The 22,500-nt window shown below is 46.1% G+C and overlaps 1 protein-coding gene across 1 annotated transcript in view; it reads right to left on the reverse strand.

Annotated features, from left to right (window-relative positions):
- The window catches only part of LOC105909260 (neurobeachin-like), a 279,483-nt gene that overhangs the window by 201,750 nt on the left and 55,233 nt on the right, over window positions 1-22,500 (reverse strand). Inside the window, 7 exon segments of the mRNA XM_031573056.2 lie at window positions 4,638-4,784; window positions 5,897-6,016; window positions 10,027-10,153; window positions 12,685-12,806; window positions 13,009-13,104; window positions 13,660-13,760; window positions 16,361-16,592. Of these exon segments, the coding sequence (XP_031428916.2) occupies window positions 4,638-4,784; window positions 5,897-6,016; window positions 10,027-10,153; window positions 12,685-12,806; window positions 13,009-13,104; window positions 13,660-13,760; window positions 16,361-16,592 (945 nt within the window).

The raw sequence follows: 22,500 nt of genomic DNA on the forward strand, positions 1-22,500 counted from the left end.
TTGACACGGCTCTGACGATGATGCAACGGAGTTGATTAGAGTAAGTCCCTTTACTGGAGCAGGAGTCCCTCCAGCCATTGGCTATTTCTCTTCAGTGACAAGCACAGAATAATCAGCTCCGGTGTGTGCCAGCACTCTACAGTGATCTAATGCACTGCGCTCAGTGTATCAAACACACACACACACACACACACACACACACCATCTCACATTTACACGCTATCTGTGCCATCGTAATTAATTTTAAACATGACAGAGTTATCGACTCTTGAGTTCCGAGGAACAAATGCAGCAGAAGATTTTTTTTAACCTTTCATCACATTACAGCTCTAACCCCTCTGCAAGAGAGATTACAACACCTCTGACATCAACACATCAACTGATGTCATGTCAGAGTCGCAGGAGCAGTTTTTCACCCCCACCACACACATACACACACAGACACACACACACACACTGACATAGTCAGGAACAGACATCCAAGAAAACACACACACATTCATGCACACACAGACACAAGAACACACACCACCAGCAAACATCAAATTAATCTCTCAAATAATATCCATTAGAGACCTTTGGGGCTCCAGCCCTGTAAGCCTCCACTCAGCCTCCCCTTGTCCAGTGCCTACCTCTGGGTGACCCCTTCACCCCATCACTCACACAACAGCCAGGGCACAGCAGGAGCTAAGAGCATTGCATCACCATCACAGCTCCGCCACCACGGCCAATAGGACTGCAGTGGTATGAGGTCATAGTAAAGATGCAGCAGATTCTATATGTGCTTGATTTTTTTTAATCTTATACAAAGGATACATGTCTGAACACAGGCTAACTTGTTCTGCATTTTTATGAGCTGGGAATGAAGTTCGAAAAGCTTTACATGCAATATTAATAGCACGAGTCATGGTATCGGTGATGTTTAGCAATGGATCGTTCTACCATAAAATTGTATTAAAAGGATGAAAGAAAAGTGTGCAGAAATGTTATGGCTCACTGGAGCAACTATTGACAAGAAACACAGTTTGTTTGCAAAGTGCAATAAAACACCAAAGATTACTTCTATGCTACAGGCTACCATTTCCCATGACAACGGATATGAATACATCCCCAGTACATCCTTCAGCTCTCAACCCACAGCACAGGGTACCACAGCATCTGAACTGCCATTACCTAATCTCACAACTGAGGGCAGATTGTTTTTATCACAGTTACATCGGCGCGTCTCCCTGAGTGTGTGTGTGTGTGTGTGTGTGTGTGTGTGTGTGTGTGTGTGCCCTGGTCGGCCGGGGCGGGTGGTTTTGGTGGTGTCCACGGGCATCTGCTAGCTCAGCCACGGAGCTTTAAAAGGGTTTAAGCCTCTGTTAAAGGATGACGGGCCTCTGAGGCTGGACACATGGGGATGAATGAGGCTTGTGTTTAATCATATTTACTGGCAGATGTGTCCTGCTACTGTCCCGCCAGGCGGCTGTTTAGGGCTTGCAACAGCTGGAGGCTAAACGAACTTATGGCACCAGATGCGCGCGCGCGCGCGTGTGTGTGTGTGTGTGTGTGTGTGTGTGTGTGTGTGTGTGTGTGTGTGTGTGTGTGTGTGTGTGTGTGTGTGTGTGTATACGTGTGTGTGTATACGTGTGTGTGTGTGTGTGTGTGTGTGTGTGTGTGCGCAGATGTGTGTGTGTGTGTGTGTGTGTGTATGCGTGTGTGTGTGTGTGGGGGGGGGGGGGGTGTATGTGACTGTGGGTCTCTGTGTCTTAGAGACTGTCTCTGTGTATAGTGTCTGAGTGTGTCCGTCCTTCAGTGTGTGTAGGAGTGTGTGTGTGTGTGTGTGTGTGTGTGTGTGTGTGTGCGTGCGTGTGTGTGTGTGTTAGTGGCTGCATGGGTGTCATCCTCATTGGCTCTATCCAGTCTACCAGCCCTCTGATGGATGGGAGACCAATTAAAGCTGACAGCCAGGACAAGAGCCTCCTCACGGGGCGACCCATCAAAGCACGCAGCAGCCTCCCCAAGCCTCTCCTACTACCTTGTACCCTGTCTCCATGGGAGGCCCGGTGTGTGTGTGTGTGTGTGTGTGTCTCCGTGTCTCCATTCACAACTCCATCACCATGTAGTAACTGCCTTATTATTATAGAAATGGGTGTATGTGTCTTTATATGACTTTACTATATCTGAGGAAGAATACACACACACAAAACAGTCCAATAGGATTTCTAAGTCATCCAAAGAATGGATTCAGATGTGCCTGTGGAAGGCACTGGGAAAACATCAGACCTCCAGGCACAACTCTGAAATGTTGCTTACATAAAGATTTGAGACCTGCAGGGTGTACATGACATTCTGAGGGAAACGGATTTCTACTTTCTTTTCAACAAAAATCAAATGAAAGTGCAGGAGCTCCGAAGGTTCCTTGTTCAGAGATAACTCTGAATGGCCTGAATGCTGGGAATCAATAACAACAAAACACTGTGGTCCATATGCGTTATTTCTGGTGTCAAGTTTGTAAAATGATTCTGGAACCCAATGGATTTTATCTTGTAGGGTGTCTCTAGGCCATGCTTGGCACCAAGGCAAGGAGTCAGAGCTCACCCTCCTCTAAGACAGGAACAACCGAAGCCAATTTCCTGAAACCCAAACACAAGATTGAGAATTGCACTGTTTGGTCAACACACTGCCCATAAAACAAGTATGTCTGCGCTTCCCCCGGAGCAACCAAGAGTGAAAACCTCACAAAAGGCCAACGTTGGGAGAATGAGTAATGGCCTCCATCCTGGAAGCTGAACACCTCGCCTCTCAATCTGAAAGTTATGCCAGAGGTCTGATTGCTTTCTTAACCCATTCCTGACTGACGGGCACTGTTGAAGTAACATTATTAACCTTGAAATAGTATGACATTGACATCATGACATTCAGTGGGTTTTACGACTTTGGTAGTGGGTTTTTATCACAATTAAACTGACAGAAATATAATTGTGGCTATTATGTTCAAGTATGTTTTAGTTACAAATTTCTGCCATTATGTATGTACTATTTAGTCATGTTTCATATTGAAGTGCTGTTGTTACAGAGTCACCATGAAATTAAACTCAGTTACAATATGTTGGCACTTTACACACTTAACACTAACCTAGAGTTGGCTTTAGGGTAATGTAATTACAGATCAATGTACTGCACATGATGTTATAATTACCTCAGGAAACAATGTCTGTCATAACTAGAGCCAATCTAGCCACATGTTGTGCGACCTTCATATTTCTGTGAGACCCTCAGCTTTCTGCCCATTAGTCACATCGCATGTCTGTCAACTGGAATACCTATCACATCCATCTTATGTCCCCTTATTTAAATCGCACTGTGTTACTGTAATGCCTTTTGAAATTAATTCTGGGGTTACATTTCTCTATTAATCTGTTCTGATGTTGTACCATGACCTTGATCTTTGTAGAAAAGGAGCATATAAACATTGTGTAGGGATGTTTGTATCATATTTCATCATTATAAAGCATTAATCAGTGTTGTTCTTGGAAGTAATACTGTGCTATAATTCATTGAGTACCAACAAGAGGAAATGTGCATAACCTTTTCAGATGCTACACAAGGATCCTATTTGTGAAATTTGCATAAAAACAAAGTGCATTATACTGTATTTAATTCTCTCTACCCAGCCGGCCTCAAACAGATGGGCCCACAATTTGAGCTGAGGCTCTGCTCACGGTTTCTTCCTGTTAATAGGGTGTTTTTTTCTTGCCCCAGTCGCCTTAGTGCTTGCTAGGGGATTCAGACTCTGGACTCTGTAAAGCGCCTAGAGACAATTTCAATTTTTATCAGCGCTATATAAATAAAATTGAATTGAAACTGAATTATTATTATTAAGCATCACCCAGTATTTTCCTTGACAAAAAAAGTAATATTCTGCATTTATTGGTACTTTTCCAAGCTGTGACCTCTATTCAGAGGTCAAACTCTAAGCAAATCCCAGGATATTTGAAACCCCCTGAGGCTCTCCGTGCTCTTACAGTGTGTGCTTTATCACGGCTGATACACTATAACTGCTCCGGCCTATTCTTCTCCTGTTCAGTCATTGTTAGTGCAGCTCAACTGGTCTGGTGTCATCGCAGACTGGGAATCGATCTCAATGACGATCTCTAAAAGACAGAGATTTGAGAGTCCTTGCCTTGAACATGACACTAGACGATCCTTCCTGACGACTCATCATCTTCACCTGCTGTCTCGCATCAGTGGCTGCATTTGTCTTTCATTGTGTGTGTGTGTGTCTGTGTGTGTGTGTGTGTGTGTGTGTGTGTGTGTGTGTGTGTGGGGGGGGGGGGGGTTCTATTCACATGTCTAAATGGAAAGCTAGCGCAGAAGACTGCTAGAGACAAACCAGGGCGGCCCGAGAATGGAGGCTGTGTATGTAGTGTGTGATCAGATAGGTGCGTGTGTGTGTGTGTGTGTGTGTGTGTGTGTGTGTGTGTGTGCGTGTGTGTGTGTGTGTGTGTGTGTGTGTGTGTGTGTGTGTGTGTGTGTGTGTGTGTGTGTGTGTGTGTGTGTGTGTGTGTGTGTGTGTGTGTGTGTGTGTGTGTGTGTGTGTGTGTGTGTGTATATCTATATGTGTGTATGTGCAGAAAAGCCAGAGTTCTTACCTTATATCCAGCGCTTAGCTGATGAATGGCAAAGATCTGAGATGGGTTAAGAGCTTCACTGAACACATAGATGGCTCCAAGCTGCCCACAGAACACACGGTTAGCGTCCGCTGTTTCTGACGAGCCAAGGAAGCACTTGTCGTAGCTCTGTGGAGGAGAAATAGACAGACAAAGGACACAAGATATTAGTGCATACAACTCCCATGAAGCTCCTTGGGAAAGGACAAAGCAGTAGACTGATAATGAAGCTGTTGCTACCCACTAGAGTGCATTTATACTGTGCTGTTTGGATGTGAGGTAATGGTGCAATTAGCTTGTAATGGTGGGTTTACCAGAACAACGACCCTTTTCTGTGTCATTAGTGAATCTGGCCACAATTATCCAAACTGCAGAGGGAAGTGTGAGCCGCAAAGCAACTAGGGCTGTACAGCAATTATGAAGTGCCACTATGTGACCAGCAACTCATCAAGGATGGCCTTTTTCTTGTTAGTGCCTAGCAGAAGACGATGTTTCTGACAGAGAGGGGCTCCATTAGGCTTAATCATTGGCCCCAAAACAAGGCAAACGAGACGACTTCACATTCTACACTATCTATTCCTCTGAGTCTTCGTAAGACAGTGCTGTGAGAGTGGATATATGGCCTTATGCATTGTGTCAGCCGAGATGAAACTCTCGTTCGTAATTTTCTGATTTAATGCACCGTAAATGTTTCTGGAAATGGTCCAGAGGAAGCTGTCTGCTCACAACCTCATGCACGTCAAGCGCTTTCTCTGTGTTCGCCAACTGATGCTTTCATTTCGCCCGGCACTTTCCGTACCCACCCCACTGCTCTCCCTCCATCTACCTCCTCTCTCTCCCAAATACAGTACATCTTAGTGACAAATGGATATTCAAATTGAGGCTTTGAAATGCCAGTGAGACTCCCAGGAGAAATATCAGCCGGCGTGGCAAAAACTCATTTTTTGTCATTTGTTGGGGAGGGAGGGGGAGTTGTGTGGAGGATTTATGTATCTTTCGACTCAGGAATTTGCACGCTGAGCTTGAGGATCAAAGGGACCCCTCCGAGCGAGCCCTGCAGCAAACACACACACCGACACAGAAGAAAACACACACAAACAATCACAGGAAAGAGAAAGAGAGATAGAGGAGAGAGAGAGGGGGGGGGAGGAGTGGGGGGGGGAAGAGAGAAGACAGGGAAGGAGATGATGCAGAGGGGAAGACAGAATGACAAACTGCCAAGGCGCTCTCCAGAGCCTTACGTCATTGGTGTTGACGTGCCAGGCCATGTCGCCGTAGGAGACGAGCTGTCCGTTGACGTAGCAGCGGATCTCACTGTTGCGCCAGCGATTGTAGATGTGGACGATGCTGACCATGTACCACTGCAGACAAGAGACAAACAAGATGAAAGAGAGTCACTGATATATCACAGTTTGCTTGAGGAGAGTGCAACCAACTTATTCTGCAAAAGGCTGGGTTATATTTCATGAAGATCACTGGAGGACCTGTTTTTAATTCGAAAGGGAAAAGGAAAACCTTCTTTAACGAGGGCAGAGGATGCGTTCCGGAGTAACCTCCCGCTCCTCTTACCCTTTTAGAATTACAAATTTCTACCCATAAATGCCTTTTAAGTCGTGCCACGAGGCCCAGAGTCTAATGTGCTCAAATTTGCATTGGAATATTAATTACAGATTTGAGCCAAGGCACTAGGAGTAAAGGAAAGCATACGATTTCAAAAGCAACGACAGATTACTGTGTGTGTGAGTGTGTGTGTCTGTCTGTCTGTCTGTCTGTCTGTCTGTGTCTGTGTCTGTGTCTGTGTCTGTGTCTGTGTCTGTGTCTGTGTGTGTGTGTGCGTGCGTGGGTGCGTCCGTGTGTGTGTGTTTGTGTGAATGCACATATTTTATGTGGAGGACCAGAGCATTCAGAGTTTACACCAGTACTTGGCTTTAAGGTGCTCCATGTTTTGACACTTCAATATTTTATTTGTATTTGTGTGTGTGTGTGTGTGTGTGTGTGAGAGGAAAAGAGAGTGTTTGCCGGTGCACACTTGCAGACTTGGCGTTGTGTGTGTCTGTGTGCTTTGGTGTGTGTGCTTGTGTGTGAGAGAGAGCATGTGTGGAAGGATTACATTTATTTCATTTACAAAGAAGTCAGAAAGGTTAGACTCAGTGCTTTGTGGCATTAAGAAGTCCAATATTCTCCACCTAATCATTAAATAACACACATACACACACACACTCTCACACACACACACACACACACACACACACACACACACACAAAATGACTTGCTAGCTGTTCTTTACACTTCCCGCATTACTTGCTTCGTGATACTTTTTTCCCATTTATGCAACAGGCTAAACCAATGGATCTGGCCTGTAGTGTGCAGATAGAGGCGCCACAAAGACAGCAAGAGAGAGCCTCAGATCAGCTGTGCCGAGCGTTTGGAGCATTAAGGCTGAGTCCTGGCGCCTTTAAACACAGACCTGAGGCAACTCCAATCTACCTTAAGCTCCCAAAGCATGCAAATTCAGACAGGGAATCGAAAAAAGCAGTCATCCAACAGAGGTCTTCACTGGACTCCATTTTAAGAGGCTTCACTTTGAACTTGGGGGGGAGGTAGAGCATACATTGGTCACGATGGACAGATATCAAAGAGTGGCATATTAGAAGGCCTGCTTTCTGTCCGAGAGAAATGGCTAAAAGCAAAAATAATTTGGCTTAGTGCCGGTGCGGTAATACTACATATAGTTGGCATGGCATGAAAAAAAAGAGATCAAAGATTGAAAATGTTTTTTAAAGAGGGGCGAAAAACCACCATGCAGACCTATTACAGATCAAAAGGGAATCGGCGGAATCAAGCGATGGCGATGTGATGTACGCAGGACACAGAGTCAAATGATTCCGGTGTAATTGGAAGAATCTGGCCCACCTAAGCTGACCTGCCAACATCGCCCCCATCTGCCACAATTAAACGGAGGGAGTAGATAATCGCTCCAAAAGATCAGCGCTTGTCGGCCCAATTAGGCCAAGCTCGCCACCGATTCCAAATTCGAGATCCTTAGCCCAGACCATGCCTGAGAGTTGGTCAAGTTACATTCTCACAGCTTTACCTTTGTGTTGACAGCAGTATCATTTTTTAGTTATAGTTTGATTATGGTAGTGCTGACTAAAAGTGTTGGTTGTTGCTGGTAAGGATGTAAGGAACAGTAGCAAGTAGCTAAGTGGATCACTAGTCATTATTCACAAACTTATATTTACTTACAACATAATGGTATTACCCCTTTATATAGCATATAATACTAATAGGTTGACTGACTGATATATATTTTGATAGTTATATTATAATATTATTTATTTTCCGAACGCCATTGTTTGTTGGGTGACAGACATTGCCATAAAACAAAGGAGGAGATATCAGAAGATTTGAATTGGCTGTTAGCGCTTTCATTTAATTGTGTCACTTCACGGCACTGCCGGTGGTAGTGCAAAGCAAAGGAATAATGATGGGAAGAGTGATTCATCTTTCTTCCACCCGCTCTCCGAGGCGCCATCCCTCTCTTCCACTAAAGGCTGCTCAAGCGTGGAGGAAGATTACATGTCACTGCCTTCTGGGAAAAAAGGGACTGAGAACCATATTGTCGTTTTTCTAATTCAAATTCAGCGGTGCTTAATATATACGGGCTGTGTATGGCAAAGTGAGAATATTTAACACAGTTATGGAATTTATCATTCTTTGAGCACGGTGGGTGGCCGATGTGCAATACATAGAAGAATGAGTGGATACTGACCTATGACAAGTGGTCAAAAACATCCTGTCTAATGAAATTCATCGTCATACAGTCATGCCTCTTTAAGTTCAAATCCAAATTCTTGTCACACTGCGGCAGAATCTGTCAAGCGTAACCAAACGACATCTTTGCTTTTGATCAGACAACACCATGATAAACTGATGAAAGGAAAACAGTGTTATCTACACACCTAAATCTAATCTAAATCTAAAACACACCATGGTATACAAAACATGACTTGTCCTTTAAAAATCGAAATCCTATGCGCACTGTCCACACTTCCAGCCTTAAACCATCCTTCATGCTGTCACAAAATATTACCATAAACCCTCAAACAGTCATTGCGGACATTAAAATCCATTCTTCTTCTTCCATACCAAAGTAAATTCTCCACACCAGCTTTAATTGTGAAGCTGGTAAAGAACTGTGTGTTGCATTCCATAAAATTCAAATGGACGCATTTTTTGTCATAGTCATAGTTATTATGTTATCCATTCATTTGACATTTCATGGTTCAAGATGATCATTGATTCAGCAAAATCCCGCGCTGCGGCGCGACTAGCTAATGATTCTCCGGACACGTGACATGGCACGCCATCCCACACGCTTCATTCTCCACAGGCAATCAATAACCCAGGCCTCTGGAAAACAACCTCACCTGCCACTACAACACATTTGCACGCACGCACGCACACATACTGTACATACCGTCACTGACATCCACATCTACATGTAAAAATAACAACAAGCTGGTTAAGTGCCCGTTTTCTTCTTTCAGGAGAGAAAGAGAACACCTTCACAAGGAAAGGGTTCTCTGGGAGTCCATGGTGTGTTTCACAGGGCAGAAGGCAAACAGCTGAGGTGTAACTGGCCATTGTGAGGGGAAAAGCACAGGCCGGGTTAACACAGCAGGGCACTCGGCAGTGTAGAGGGCAGAATTACCGCAAGAGCCTCTTAACGGCTGGACTCCGAGCGGAGGGCCTAAAAAAAAATCTGCCTTTTGAGACCACTGTCGGCATCTGTCTAGATTACCCACGTTAACCAAAGAATATTAAACATCAGCAAAGGAGGCGAGAGATTAGTCTTGGGCAGATATCTGTCAGCGGAAACAGATGTCACATCAATTTATAAAAAATAAAAAAAACATCATCCCCCTAAACATTTAAACGAACAAGATTTTTAGCCTTCCAACAAAAATTCCCGAAAGTGCAACAGCGCAGACAAATTAGATTGTTTTGTGAGATAAACATCCAGATTAAAGGGGAATCTAATTTTCTGTTTAGCTTGACCGCATGAAACATGTTCCCATCTAGTTACACATCGCCCGAGTGCCACAAGATCCAATTTACTAGCGCGCAACATGGAGGGTGGCCATCAAAGGCCATCCGTAACCCCTGCGCGGGAATCGATAAAGAGCGACATGCAGAGAATCAGATGGATGCCGTCCCTCAAACACTGCCACTTCAAAAGCGACCCGTCACTGGAGGATTGTTTTCCACAGAGCTGCTCAGCTCCAGCACGGCGCTAACTAAGCTTCGAAATTGAGTGCCAGTCGTTACGGCGCGTGCCAATCGGTGGGTTATCAAAGCGGCTCTTACCTTGCGGGGCTGAAAGTCGTACTTCACGCAGTGCTGGAACCCCTTGCCTTTGGACTTGAGGGACGTGACGATCAGGCAGTTGCCCACAAAGTGCGCTGAGTAGCCGATGCCTTTGCTGGTGCGGAAGCTGTGGCCAAAAATGAAACGAAAAAAAAGGGGAAAATGTAGGCCCATCACAAAACCACTTCACAGAAGAAAACCACATTAAAAACATCAGAAAGAAAAGCCAACTTCCCCTTCCCACTTCAGCAAACACAGATGCCCAAGCTGATCCTTTCAAATCTTCCCAGCGTATTCTTGCCAAGACGTATTCCTATGTAGGGCTACAGTATACACCTCATAGAGGAGCACTGCAGAAAAGCCGTGAGTAATCAGAGGCAAATATGCAAATAGATGCACTGACAATAAACAGACAGGTAGATGAAGACCAACATTCTGCTGCAGCCATGGGCAGAAGGCCCACTACTGCTGTGGCTGCTGTTGCTGCTGCTGCTGTTGCTGCTGCTGCTGTGGCTGCTGCTGCGGGTGACAAACGCTGGGCTCTCCTGCCAGCTTGGCATCCTGCACGGCTGGTATTGTTTATGCTGCTGTTGTCTGGGAGGCCATTTGCCAGGGAGGAGACTGAGAACTGGTATGGGGGCACACCGTGAGTGCTCAAGCTCTTCAAATTCTACTGCTTATCATCTCTGTGTTGTCATGCTAATCATGCCTCTAATAGCTCAGATTCAATGCGGAACAGTAAATAATCTTTTCAGTCAATGCCTCCCTTTATTTCCATGTCTTTCATCTCCCTTTCCCTTCCATCTCTCCAATACTTGTGTTCATTCATCTCTTTCCCTTTTTTCTTTCATTCTCTCTCCTCTCTCTCTCCTCTACCTCTCCCCTACCTATACTCCTTATCTAAATTCCCCCCAGCTATGCTGTACTAGTCTCCTATCCAGTAGCTCTCCTCGCATCTCCTCCTCTCTCCTCATCTCTCCCTACACGTCTCTCAGTCCCAGCCGAGCCTGAGAAACAACCTCCATACGCCACTTCCCGACCTTCCCCTCTCCTTTAACTCACAATCAGCCAAGAGCAGTGCTTGACAGACGGGCCGTGCTGATAAAGGGAGATTAAGGCTGATCTGGGACCTGTTGGAGGCCCAGGGGTAGTAAGCTGGATGTCCACTAGACCATCACTGATGGGGGAAGGTTGTGTGTGTGTAGGGGGGAGAGGCTAAGGCTGTGGTTGTGTGATTGGACTGTTCATTGACATGAGTCTGGAGGCTAGACGCTGCGCTACATCTCTCCTTCCCCCCACAGGCTAGCAGTGTGGGCTGCTAACATGATTAGCACTAGCAGAGGACATCTGAAGTCTGAAGTCTGAAGTCTGAAGTCTGCAACCTCCTCCACCACCTTTCCTTCCTTCCTGCCTACCTACAGGGCAGCCTATCCGGCACTCGACTCAGAACACCAACCAGCAGGATCTGGTCACTGTTTACTCCTCTCCCCCTCTCCGACCACGCAGTGAAATGAATGTATTTTCACAAGTTCCATGAAACTAGCCCCCACAAGCCCTAAACCCTCCACCTCCATCTCCAACACTCCATCCCCCTCGGTCCAGTAATGACTCGGAGAGTCTGGGATTGCAGTGGAGCCCAATTTCGGTAAAGCCGCTGGGGGAAGGTGGTGATGGAGAGAGCAGCAGCGTGAAAACAGACGCTGTGCTGTGCTGTGCTCCTCCACTCCTTATCCTGATGTGCATCTGTCATTTTTTCCCCCTCCCTCCCTCCCTCCCTCTCACTCGCTTCTCTTCTCACCTGCTGCACACTCCTCCAAAAACTTCATCTAAATCCCCCACAGTCTCCCTGACACATTTCCTCATTCTCAGCACCCACCCACCCCCCCCCCTCTCTCTCTCTCTCTCTCTCTCTCTCTCTCTCTCTCTCTTCCATCTGTATGCTTCCTTCAGTTTCATTTTTTATTACATTGCATCCATCCTCTTTTTCCCTTTTGCTTTTTTGTTTTGGCTAAGTGATTCTCCTTGACTTATTCCCTCTATCATATGCTCCACTCCTCTTTATGCCTCTTGACTTCTCTTTCTTTCTCTCTCTCTATCTCCTTCTCTCTCTCTCTCTCTCTCTCTCTCTCCCTCTCCCCTGCGGTGTATTGGCCTTTAACTGAGATAGCGACTGATAAACAGTCGGTTTCCAGGGCCATTGATCTCGGCGCTAATTACCCACAAGTCTGTACACGCAAGACGTCTCCGCTGCGTACTGCCAGACATTAAAACCCTCCCTCCTGAATTAATATGTGATTCCATGGTGCGTTCCCCACCCTCCTGCGGCTTTGCTGCCTGTGATTCCAGCATGTTCCGCGGGACCCGAGTTCAAGCTCCCATCAATTTTAATCCTGAAAGATCTAACCCAATTCCCCCCCCCCCCCCCCCTTTCTACTTCGATTTAATCTACCACATTAACACAGTACAAACTCCTCTACCAATCCTAATTACACAAGGGACGAGTATACAACAAGTACGACAATGTTTTAAAACAGGGCCGATCAAGGTAACCGACCTAATGCAAGGCAAAGCATTCGTGTTCACCAGATTTCGGAATTGCTACTTGGAATTGCTAGGAAAATGCCTCCATAATTGCTACTTGAGTCCTTAAGTACTTACCAGTAAAGATAAGGTTTGTCTTTATCAACGTTGATGTTGTTCAGGGGGTCCATGCGAAACCAGGTGTTGAGAGTGAACCCATTCTGATAAGGCCACTTAGCAATAGGAGGTAAAGCGATTGCCTGCCGAGAAAACAAATTGTTGTGCTTTAAGAGTGGATTGTTCTGGGGGAGGGGGGGGGGGGGTCCAGCATTTGGCACCCAAACCCTCACAATTAGTCTAGACTTGCAGACTTTTCTCAACTGCCCATTCTTAGGCGAATTGACAATATTTGCTGCTATTTAGTAAAAGTAAGTACAAAAAACATCAGAGAGCTGGACTTACTGCAGCGCTGCGCCCTGGGAAGTTAAAGAAGGTGTCTGGACCGTGCCTCTGGGGCATCTGATTGAGCACTGACAGAAGCTTGATGGCATGCTGGGGCTGTGGACAGGTAAAACAAGACAGAGAGAGAGAGAGAGAGAGAGAGAGAGAGAGAGAGAGAGTTACAAAATAATAGGGAGCTGTCACTAAATATAAGCAAGTCTTCCATAAAAAGATACATAAAGAAAGATATTGTCACTGCCTCTCCAGCATGCAAACTGCGCCTAATCAATAGCCTGTCAATGACTTTCATCCCCCCTGGGCCAGGCAGTCAATAGCCAAGCCAGTCTAAGCACATCTGAGTGGGGCTGCTCAAGCAGAGCCTGGCTCTGGCTCTTATGAATGAGTCTCAGCTGCCAGTGTTTATACTGCTGGTGGTGTCGTCTGTGTACAGCGGCTGGTGTTGGTGTGTGTGTGTGTGTGTGTGTGTGTGTGTGTGTGTGTGTGTGTGTGTGTGTGTGTGTGTGTGTGTGTGTGTGTGTGTGTGTGTGTGTGTGTGTGTGTATGTGTGTGTTCATATGTGTCCGATTCTTTACTTTAACTTAACTTTTGTCTCCACAGTTGTTGACACAAAAGCACACACACACACACACACACACACACAGCATATCTCACCCAGAGGCCCCCCTCTCCTCGTAACATGCTGAAAAGAAGCTTCAGCTCCTTCACTGTGATGCTGTAGCTGGCCAGTACTCCCAGCATGTCCACCAGCAGATCTGAGGAGGACAACCACAGAGAGAGAGAGAGAGAGAGAGGAGAACAGGAAGAATGGCTAAATGAGTAAGAAACAGGAAACATCAGGTGTTCTCTTTACTGAAGCGTTTTATCCAGCTCTGTGGTAGACTGGGATGACTCACTCCAAAGTTTTTTTCAAGTGCACTTCACAGGATTCTAAAACGTCCTGGAGATACGAACAAAATCCCAGCTGTCAGTAAACACCAGCCTCAAGATTGATTCTCGCTTAAAAACGCATTGCATTTAAACCATCACCTAGGAGTATGCCGTTTGCAATTTCTAGAACATTATGGTGGTGGAAAACAGACACAGGCGTTCAAGTATGCAGACTATGATTAATGTTCAACTGGTCAGCACATTGTGAATTAAGCCACGGCGGTATTGCATTAACTGGGTCAGGAAAAATATCACCTTGAGGTTTCAACAAGTAATTAATAGCAGCGACTTGTACAAATTGCTCCCCCAGCATCCAAGTCATATTCAATGCCGGGTTGGCAAGCGGTTCGCCATATGAGATCTGCATGCAAATCCCTCTGTGCTCACACTGCTGCAGTTCTCCGTGCCTGCTCACTCTAAAGAGGCGATAAAGGAACTTAATATTGTTCAAAGGCTCTGCGTGTGTATAAATGTGTGTCTGTGTGTGTGTGTGTGTGTGTTTGTGTGTGGTGAATGTGTGTGTGTGTGAATGTGTGTAAATGTGTGTGTGTGTGTTAATGTGTGTGTGTGTGTGTGTGTGTGTGTGTGTGTGTGTGTGTGTGTGTGTGTGTGTGTGTGTGTGTGTGTGTGTGTGTGTGTGTGTGTGTGTGTGTGTGTGTGTGTTGACAAACTCTGGGCGTTAGGTAAGTCTCTGCTCATTAGCATTGTGGAATGTCTTCATTTAACGCTTCATCAGCGCCGATAAGGGGAGATGCATGCGGGCTGGGACTCGGCACCCACACCCGCCGCCGGTGACAAATACGGCATCATCAGTCGGCTGACATATGTGAAAAATCTACACCGGGGACAATAATGCGGAGGCACAATGAAAGATAAACTACTCATGAATTACAATGGAATTAAGTACGGCCAAGTAACGTAATTGTATCGTTCTGTTGTAAGTCATTCCATTTTAAGAGGAGACAAAAGGTTCCGTGGGGAACAAAGGGGAACGAGACAGAACGAGAGGAGAGAGATAGCCAGGAAGAGAACGCCGCAATATCATCTCTGTTATAAATGGAAGCAAAAATGTAATATTCCTCTAAACTGCCTTTCAATCTCATTACAAAACACACTGTAACTAATGAGATTCCTCCCTCTCCCTCTCTCTCTCTCTCTCTCTCTCTCTTTCTCTCGTTCTCCCTCTCTCCAACTCTCTGCTCTGAGCCTGATAGATTTCAGTACGGCCAAGATATCAACTTAATCCGGCACCATCCTCTCCCTGTGCTGCCGGATTGGTGCTCAGGTGAGCGTCTCTTAAACAAACCCAGCCGTTAATGAGAGACTTCTTCTCCCCGCTCACCTCCCATGCCTGCTGTTCTGGTGCCTCTCCAGTGCGTTAGCTCTGACCTCTGCAGCCAAACAGCGACCGACCCAACACATTTGACAGCGTTACTTCTTTAATCCCATTATAGAAGAGATTATATATGATTATATATGAGATTTGGGATTAGAAGTGTGTGTGTGTCTGTGGGTGTGTGTATGTGTGTGTGCGTAGATGTTTGTGTGCACGCCAATACGAGAGGAGGACATGTGTCTGGAGTCAGTGTCTGGTGAAGCCTTTTTGTTTGGGTTGTGTGAAATATGAAGTGCAAGGGGAGGGAGAGGACAGTGTTCATCGGGGAGGGAAGGGATATTTTGCCATGATGTGCTGCGTTGTTGCTTGAGAAATTACTGCATAATTGCCTGGCAGGACGAGCTTATTACCTGTCACAGCGCAGGTGAACTGACTCCGGGCTGAAATTAAAAAGGCGATCACAGACACACACACGTTGGTATTCTTAATGACAGTTCACTGAGGGACCCGTACTTCATAAAGTGACTATAATTGCTGCACAGCAGAGGCGTACGATATTACCTGTCATCTAGCTCCGCACACCCTCGGCAGTGATCACAGTCCGCAGACAGCCTTCGTCTTCCTCACATGCTATGCCTGCTGGGAGAACTGCTTGGCGGAATGTGTGTGCACCCCTGCAGTTCTCTGGCAGTTCTCCGCACCTTCACATACGCCACCTCTCATTGCCATATAGTCGCAGCGAGTGTGACCTTTGTGGTTCTGTCTGTACACTATGAGTGTAGTATGCGCAGTATACTCTCGCTTAAGTAGACTTATCAGTCCAGGTATCATATAAGGTTTAAGTTCACAGTGTCACAGAGTTCAGCATTTTTAGAAGTGAAGGTAGAGCTGCACGCCAAAAAAGGGGTGTTTAACATTTAAGCGTTCTTCTGTGGTGAAACACAGACATTCTGTATGCTGCATACTACACCAGTGTTTGACAATGGGATTGGTCCACTGGTGAGTGGTTGAGAAAAGTGGCAGAAAGAGAAGGAGAGACAAAATGCGGGGAAAAAGCAAAAGAGCAAGAGGGGGTCGCTGCCGTCTCACCTGCGATCATGTCGTCGACGGCGCTCATCTTGAGCAGCACCTGCTGGATGAGGCCCACGTCCGTGCTGGTCTGCAGGTTGCGCACGCTCTTGCGCAGGATGGCGGTGAACATGCTCCAGATCTCGGCCTGGCACGTCACCTGACAGTGCTCCAGCAGCTCCACCATGCAGCCGATGCTCTCCGCGTCCTGGATGATGAAGTTGGTCTCCAGGTCAAACTCACCACCCACCAGCTGTGCAGCGGAGAGAGGGAGGGAGAGCGAGAGAGAGGGAGAGCGAGAGAGAGAGGGAGAGAGAGAGAGAGAGGGGAAGAGAGAGAGAGAGATAGAGAACATGTTAGATGTTGACATTTAAAAACCCATGAATAAAATAGGTACAAAATTAAACCAACCCGTGTTACCAACTGAACACGATGTTTTAAAAGTTGTTATTTGACACAAGAGCCTGTTGTGCACACCATTCTAGTGAGGGGGGGGGGGCAGAGAGAGGAGAGATAAAGAGAAGGGAGGAGGAATGAGAGGAAGGAATGGAAGGAGAGAAGAGACAGAAGAGGAAGAAACCAATGAGATGGGAAAACAATGAGAAGCTGTGACTGAGACAGAGAGGAGAGGAGAGGAGAGGAGAAAGAACAAAAAAATGATAGTGGTAGCCAGGGAGAATACAAAGATGGAGAAAAGGGCGAGAGGGAGTTGATAATACAAAAAATGAGAGACAAACAAAAGTAGGGTAGAGAAGAGAAGGACAAAGAGTCAAAGAGAAATGGATGGGCAGAGAAGCGAAGGACAAAGAAAAGAGGCAGATAGAGACCTTGCAGAGTGAAAAGACATCCGAGCGAAGGAGAGGGAGAGGGAGAGATGAATAGATGGAAGAGCAAAAGACAAAAAACAGATGGGGATAGAGAGAGAGGGAGCAGGAAAGAGATGAGAATGAGATTGAAATGAGATCCACAAGGAGAATTTGTCAGCGCCCCCACACCCCCACCCCCAGCCCCACACCCCACCCTCTCTCCCTGCCTCCCTGCCCAATGATTGCATCCTGAGACTGGTCAGATAATGAAAGTCTTTGGATCGTTTAATGGAGAACAAACTCCCCCCCATTAGAAATAAAGGAGGACTGGCTGGAGAAGGAAGGCAGAAGAAAAAGGAGAAGTCGACGGAAAATCCCCCACCAACCAACCAACTGCCCTCTCCAGTCACACATAATCAGAATCATTAGGAAGGTGGTAAACAACAATCAATGGGGCTTTATTCTTGAGAGCCAACGAGCATGAAATTGACTACCTTCCGACTCTGTCTGAGGCCGCAGATGCTGAGCACCTGAGCACCTCAGCGGCTGAGAGTGGAGGCAGCCACACGGAAAATAGGGTCCCAGGGCAGCACAATGACAACCCCTTCCACTGTCACACAATGGCCTGAAACGGAGAGGCATTTTGGGAGCTCTAATGTTCTCAGTTCACTGGAAGTTTTGGTGTGGATGACTAGGCACAGGGGTATGGGGTGTCATTTCAGTGCGGGCACGGAAGGGGAAAAAAAAGTTGAAGTGTGAAACACATGAAGGCTTTTATTGAAAACAGCTACCTAATGACAGAAGAGTAAGGAGGTCAAACTGCCTATTAGAACTGAGAGGAATATGCTATATTCCCTTCAGTAATCTATACTGTGAGGGTTGGGTTGGTTGGCAGCCGACGGATGAGAATATGCCAGTCGCCCTTTGCGTACGGAGTACTCAGGAAGTTGGCCAAGCAGCTCGGCTTCTCCGGGGTTGAGTGACAGGTCCTCTGTCGGTTGCTAGCCTCACTCGGAAATAGTGGCTGGGTGTCATGACAACCACTCTGTCCTCACTGCTTATATATGCACAGATAAATTTGCACGGGTGTGCATAAAGGCACCAAGCATTACGGGCAGGAGAAACAAAGAGAGGGAGAGAGAGGGAGGGAGAGAGAGAGGGAGGGATGAAGGGAGGGAGAAGGAGAGAGAGAGAGAAAGGTGGGGAGAGAGAGAGAGGGAGGGAGGGAGCCAGACTGGGAGACAGAGCAGAGATAAGAGATGGGAAGAAATCACTGAACAGGCATCAAGAAAACCTGACAAGCAATTTCTAAAAGGCGCACAGGGAAAGTTTGTTGGAGCCTTGAAGTATGGCGGCAACACGTAAATTATTAAGGTTATCGATCTCACCCTCCTCCGCTTTAAAAGAAAAAAAACAGGCCCATATCCTGATTAATGAATAAGGCTCGAACGCCTCACTCTTTACAGCTGGGTGCCAGGGGATCTTGGAGAAGAATACTTCACATCGCCCGACCATCACTCAACCTCACTGCAGATCCACCCAGCCAACACAACATGAATCCATCCAAACCTCCTAAAAATGCATCAGGGCTGGAGGCGAGGAAAGACACACTGCAAAGAATACACACAAGCACACACACACACACACACACACACACAAGCACACAAGCACACAAGCACACACACACACACACACACACACACACAAAAACACCCTTCTGACCCAAACCTAATACTGAGGCCCCCATACACTCCTGACCTACCCTCACATGTCAGGGTCCGTATCGTTGTAAGGACGCTAGAACTTCATGTTCACCCTCACTGAAATACAGACTACAGCACCACAACAATATGTTTATCAAAGCAAACACGGCACAGTTGCGCGCTCCTCTGATGCGCGGCTGAGTGGATTGTTGTGACAGGCCGGACGTGCCGCATCTGGCGGGCGCTCTCCAGGCAATCTAATCAGGTAAACATGGCGGAGCGGAGATGGAGGCAACCTGCAGCCAGAACTGAACCGAGGCGTGAGAGTTCTGGAGATCAGATGGGGTTTTTATGAAGGAGTTGTCTTCAGTGGGTGGGTGGGTGGTCTGTTAATGCAAGACTTAAGACCCGAGAGGTCTCTGAGGTCATTCATATGGGGGACATTTGAGAGCAGTTCAGTCAGATAACTTCACAATCATTTCATGATTTATCATTTCAGACCATTCCTGAGCAACTTATGGTAAATGATGTAACAGTATTGGACAAACAGGCAGAAGAGAATATGGACAGAGTGGGTAGAATGCGAGCAGAATATTTGAAAGGAAATGTAACTGTGGACCCTTCTGCAAAAGAAAAGTATCAGGAACAAATGAATTATCCCAGATTTAAAAGGTTACGGATTATGGAAGGCATGTTTCATTGCTTTGGCTGTTTTAACATGTGAATGTGTTCATCATTTTAAAAATGGCCATGACCTTTTAACTTTACACACCCACTGCAGGCTCATAGATTTACAATCTGTTTTGTTTCATGTTAATAGGTGATCTAATTCAGTGCGTAATATGCCATACTCCCAAATTCAATTAAAAAGTAATTGCTATTCTCTCGAAGGCCTTGGTACGTTGATGATGCATTAACTGAAATGCAACGAAGTGAAACAGACCAGGAAAAGAGTAGTTCCAGCAACAACACAGCTCAATGCCCTGAGCAAGACCAACAGTATGTTCAGTCAATGAGAAATGCATACCGATCTACAGTTTACATAACATACAACTGATGAAGACAAAATGGATGAAAGATCTTGAGTCGACCTGACTTCAGTTACAGTAGATTCATTCAGTAAAAACACAAAGGAACTAAAGAACAGGCCTGTGTTCTTATCCATATCCAAACAAGTCTGCACACATGTGATTCAAGCACAATGAACAAGTCCAATGAGGCCTTTCTTTTGAATATGATATGCATTCACGGTGACTGTCACTTATTTCTTTAGACTATTTAAAATCCCTTTTCAAAACAAATTACACTTTTACATTGCTTAATGCATCGCTTGATTTAGCGGTGACTAATGCCGGTGACTAATGCCAGGTCTTTCACATGTACTCTCTGGTTTCTTTGCAGCACTATTTTCTATATACACTAACTATAAAATACTCAATCATTTCCTCCCAACTTGAGTCTAGACTTTAATTCATTTTCTGCTATTACTGCAAGCTAAACAATATGAAATGTGCCCTGAATCACACAGAACAGGCACTACACTTGGCAGGAGCTGTGAAAGATGTACTGGTAGAAGTAGTGGACTAAGCAGTCGGCTCTCTGTATTTAATCTCCAGGAGGCTTTGGGATGCAGGGAGGGCAGTGCAGGCCGGGTGAAAATCAGATCATTTGCCAAAGCCATTTATCGATCTCACAGTGCATCATGTAATCCACATCATCAGATAGGGCAGTGGGGATCAGACTGACGGCTGCATGCAGGTGTTAAATTGGATATCATTCTGCAAGTCATGATGAGTGTGGTCACACACACACACACATACATACACACACACACACACACACACAGACACACACAGACACACACACACACAGACACACACACACACACACACACACACACACACAGAGACATATTTATACTTCTTTTATGCCTTTTAGAAAATGTATTTGGTATGATTAAATGTGTGTGTGTTCACGTAAAATAGAAATAATAACAGGACCACTTTCTTATTACTGCATTTTAGCCATCATCCCCGGACCTGAGTAGGAAGGGTACTGATGAAACGCTCCAGTTCTGTGCAGCCCCTCGCATAGAGATGAGTTAGCTAGTTTCCTCCAGCTCGTGCCCAACTCCACTGACCACTCATTTACTTGTCTGAGGTTTCGCCAGGGGCCATCGCTCGTGTCTGTTTCTCGGGGGGCGAAGCAGGCAGAGCGATTTAATTTCACCTGCTGCAGATGAGCAATGGCTCACGGCACTGAGCAGCAAAGAAGGGAGAGGGGAGAGGGGAGAGGGGAGAGGGAGAGGGGAGGAGGAGGAGGAGGAGGAGGAGGAGGAACATGAAAAAAAAATGAACCAGCCGTGGTGACTCAGTTCCGCGGCTCCAGCCTGCCATGCACACACATACAAGCCCTTCACACATAGGTGCAGACACACACACACAGAAATGCACACACACACACACACACACATGCCTCTCTCTGAAAAGTGGTGTTAATTGTGGACTTGGCTGCCTGGGAATCATTTGTGTCCATTGTGCTTCAGGAAGGTAAAATGAGGAACCCGAAAACCCCCGAAAATTATAGAGAGCAGAAAGAGAAAGAGAACGAGAGAGCAGAAGGAGGCGGAAGAGAGAACCCTCGCCTTGTAGCCCTATGGCCATTACCGCAGGAGAGTTAATCACTTACCATTTGCATCATGGACGCCGCTTTAAGTGCCTGAGGGACGATGCCCTACTGCTTCCATCCGCTTCCATCATCGCACCAGTTACACAAAGGTCTTTGGTTCAGCTCCACCAGATAAATGTGCTCTGCTCTGATAAATATGAGCAATGTACTGCAAGTCACTTTAGATCAAATATACCTGAGACAGTAAAAGAATGAAGAAATAAATAGGAGCTAAATGTCTGTGTAAATGTTTCAGTATGCTAGGAGAAGAACTCTAGCAGCTTTATTAAGTTTGTCACCTCCTCCTCCTCCTCCTTGCTGTATTTTTGCAATCATAACAGAGTGCAGAACCAAGTACAGAACAGAAAAAAACTGCAGAGAGGAATAATGTCTGTCTCTGCCGAAGTAGATTCAGAATGAAAGAGAGCTAGAGGGAGGGAGGGAGGGAGAGAGAGAGAGAGTATGGAACACTCCTCTCTGGGGAGAGAGAGATGTAGAGAGAAACTACATTTTGCTTAAGGGGAAAAGAAAAATCCAGCTGCACCACAAACATTTTTTTTAGGGATTCCCGCTGACACTTCAGGATCTTCCCGAAGTTATTTTGCACACAATAGCTGATAGACTACTGCAAATCAATAGCACAGAGTAGAGGACCGTCTCTGGAGGGGATGTCGCAGACATACAGTGGGTGGCTGCATTGTGTTGGATAACTCTTTAACAAAGAGCTGGTGTGCTGGCCATTGTCAATGCAGCAGAGATGGGTTAGAGCACTGCTTTGTGGATGATAGATGACGATCGCATTGAACTAGCACACCTGTCAATCGCTACTCCCCACACACACACTTGCATGCACACACACACACACACACGAAAGTTCCAGCAGAGACTGATAAACAGCTGATCGGGGCTCTCAACATGGTGTTGTTGAGGCCCGGAAAGTGTTAATTAAACGCAATGACCGCCATTTACGATTGGCACACGGAGG

This window comes from Clupea harengus, chromosome 9 (genome assembly GCF_900700415.2).
Source record: "Clupea harengus chromosome 9, Ch_v2.0.2, whole genome shotgun sequence".
In the NCBI taxonomy this organism is placed as follows: domain Eukaryota; kingdom Metazoa; phylum Chordata; class Actinopteri; order Clupeiformes; family Clupeidae; genus Clupea; species Clupea harengus.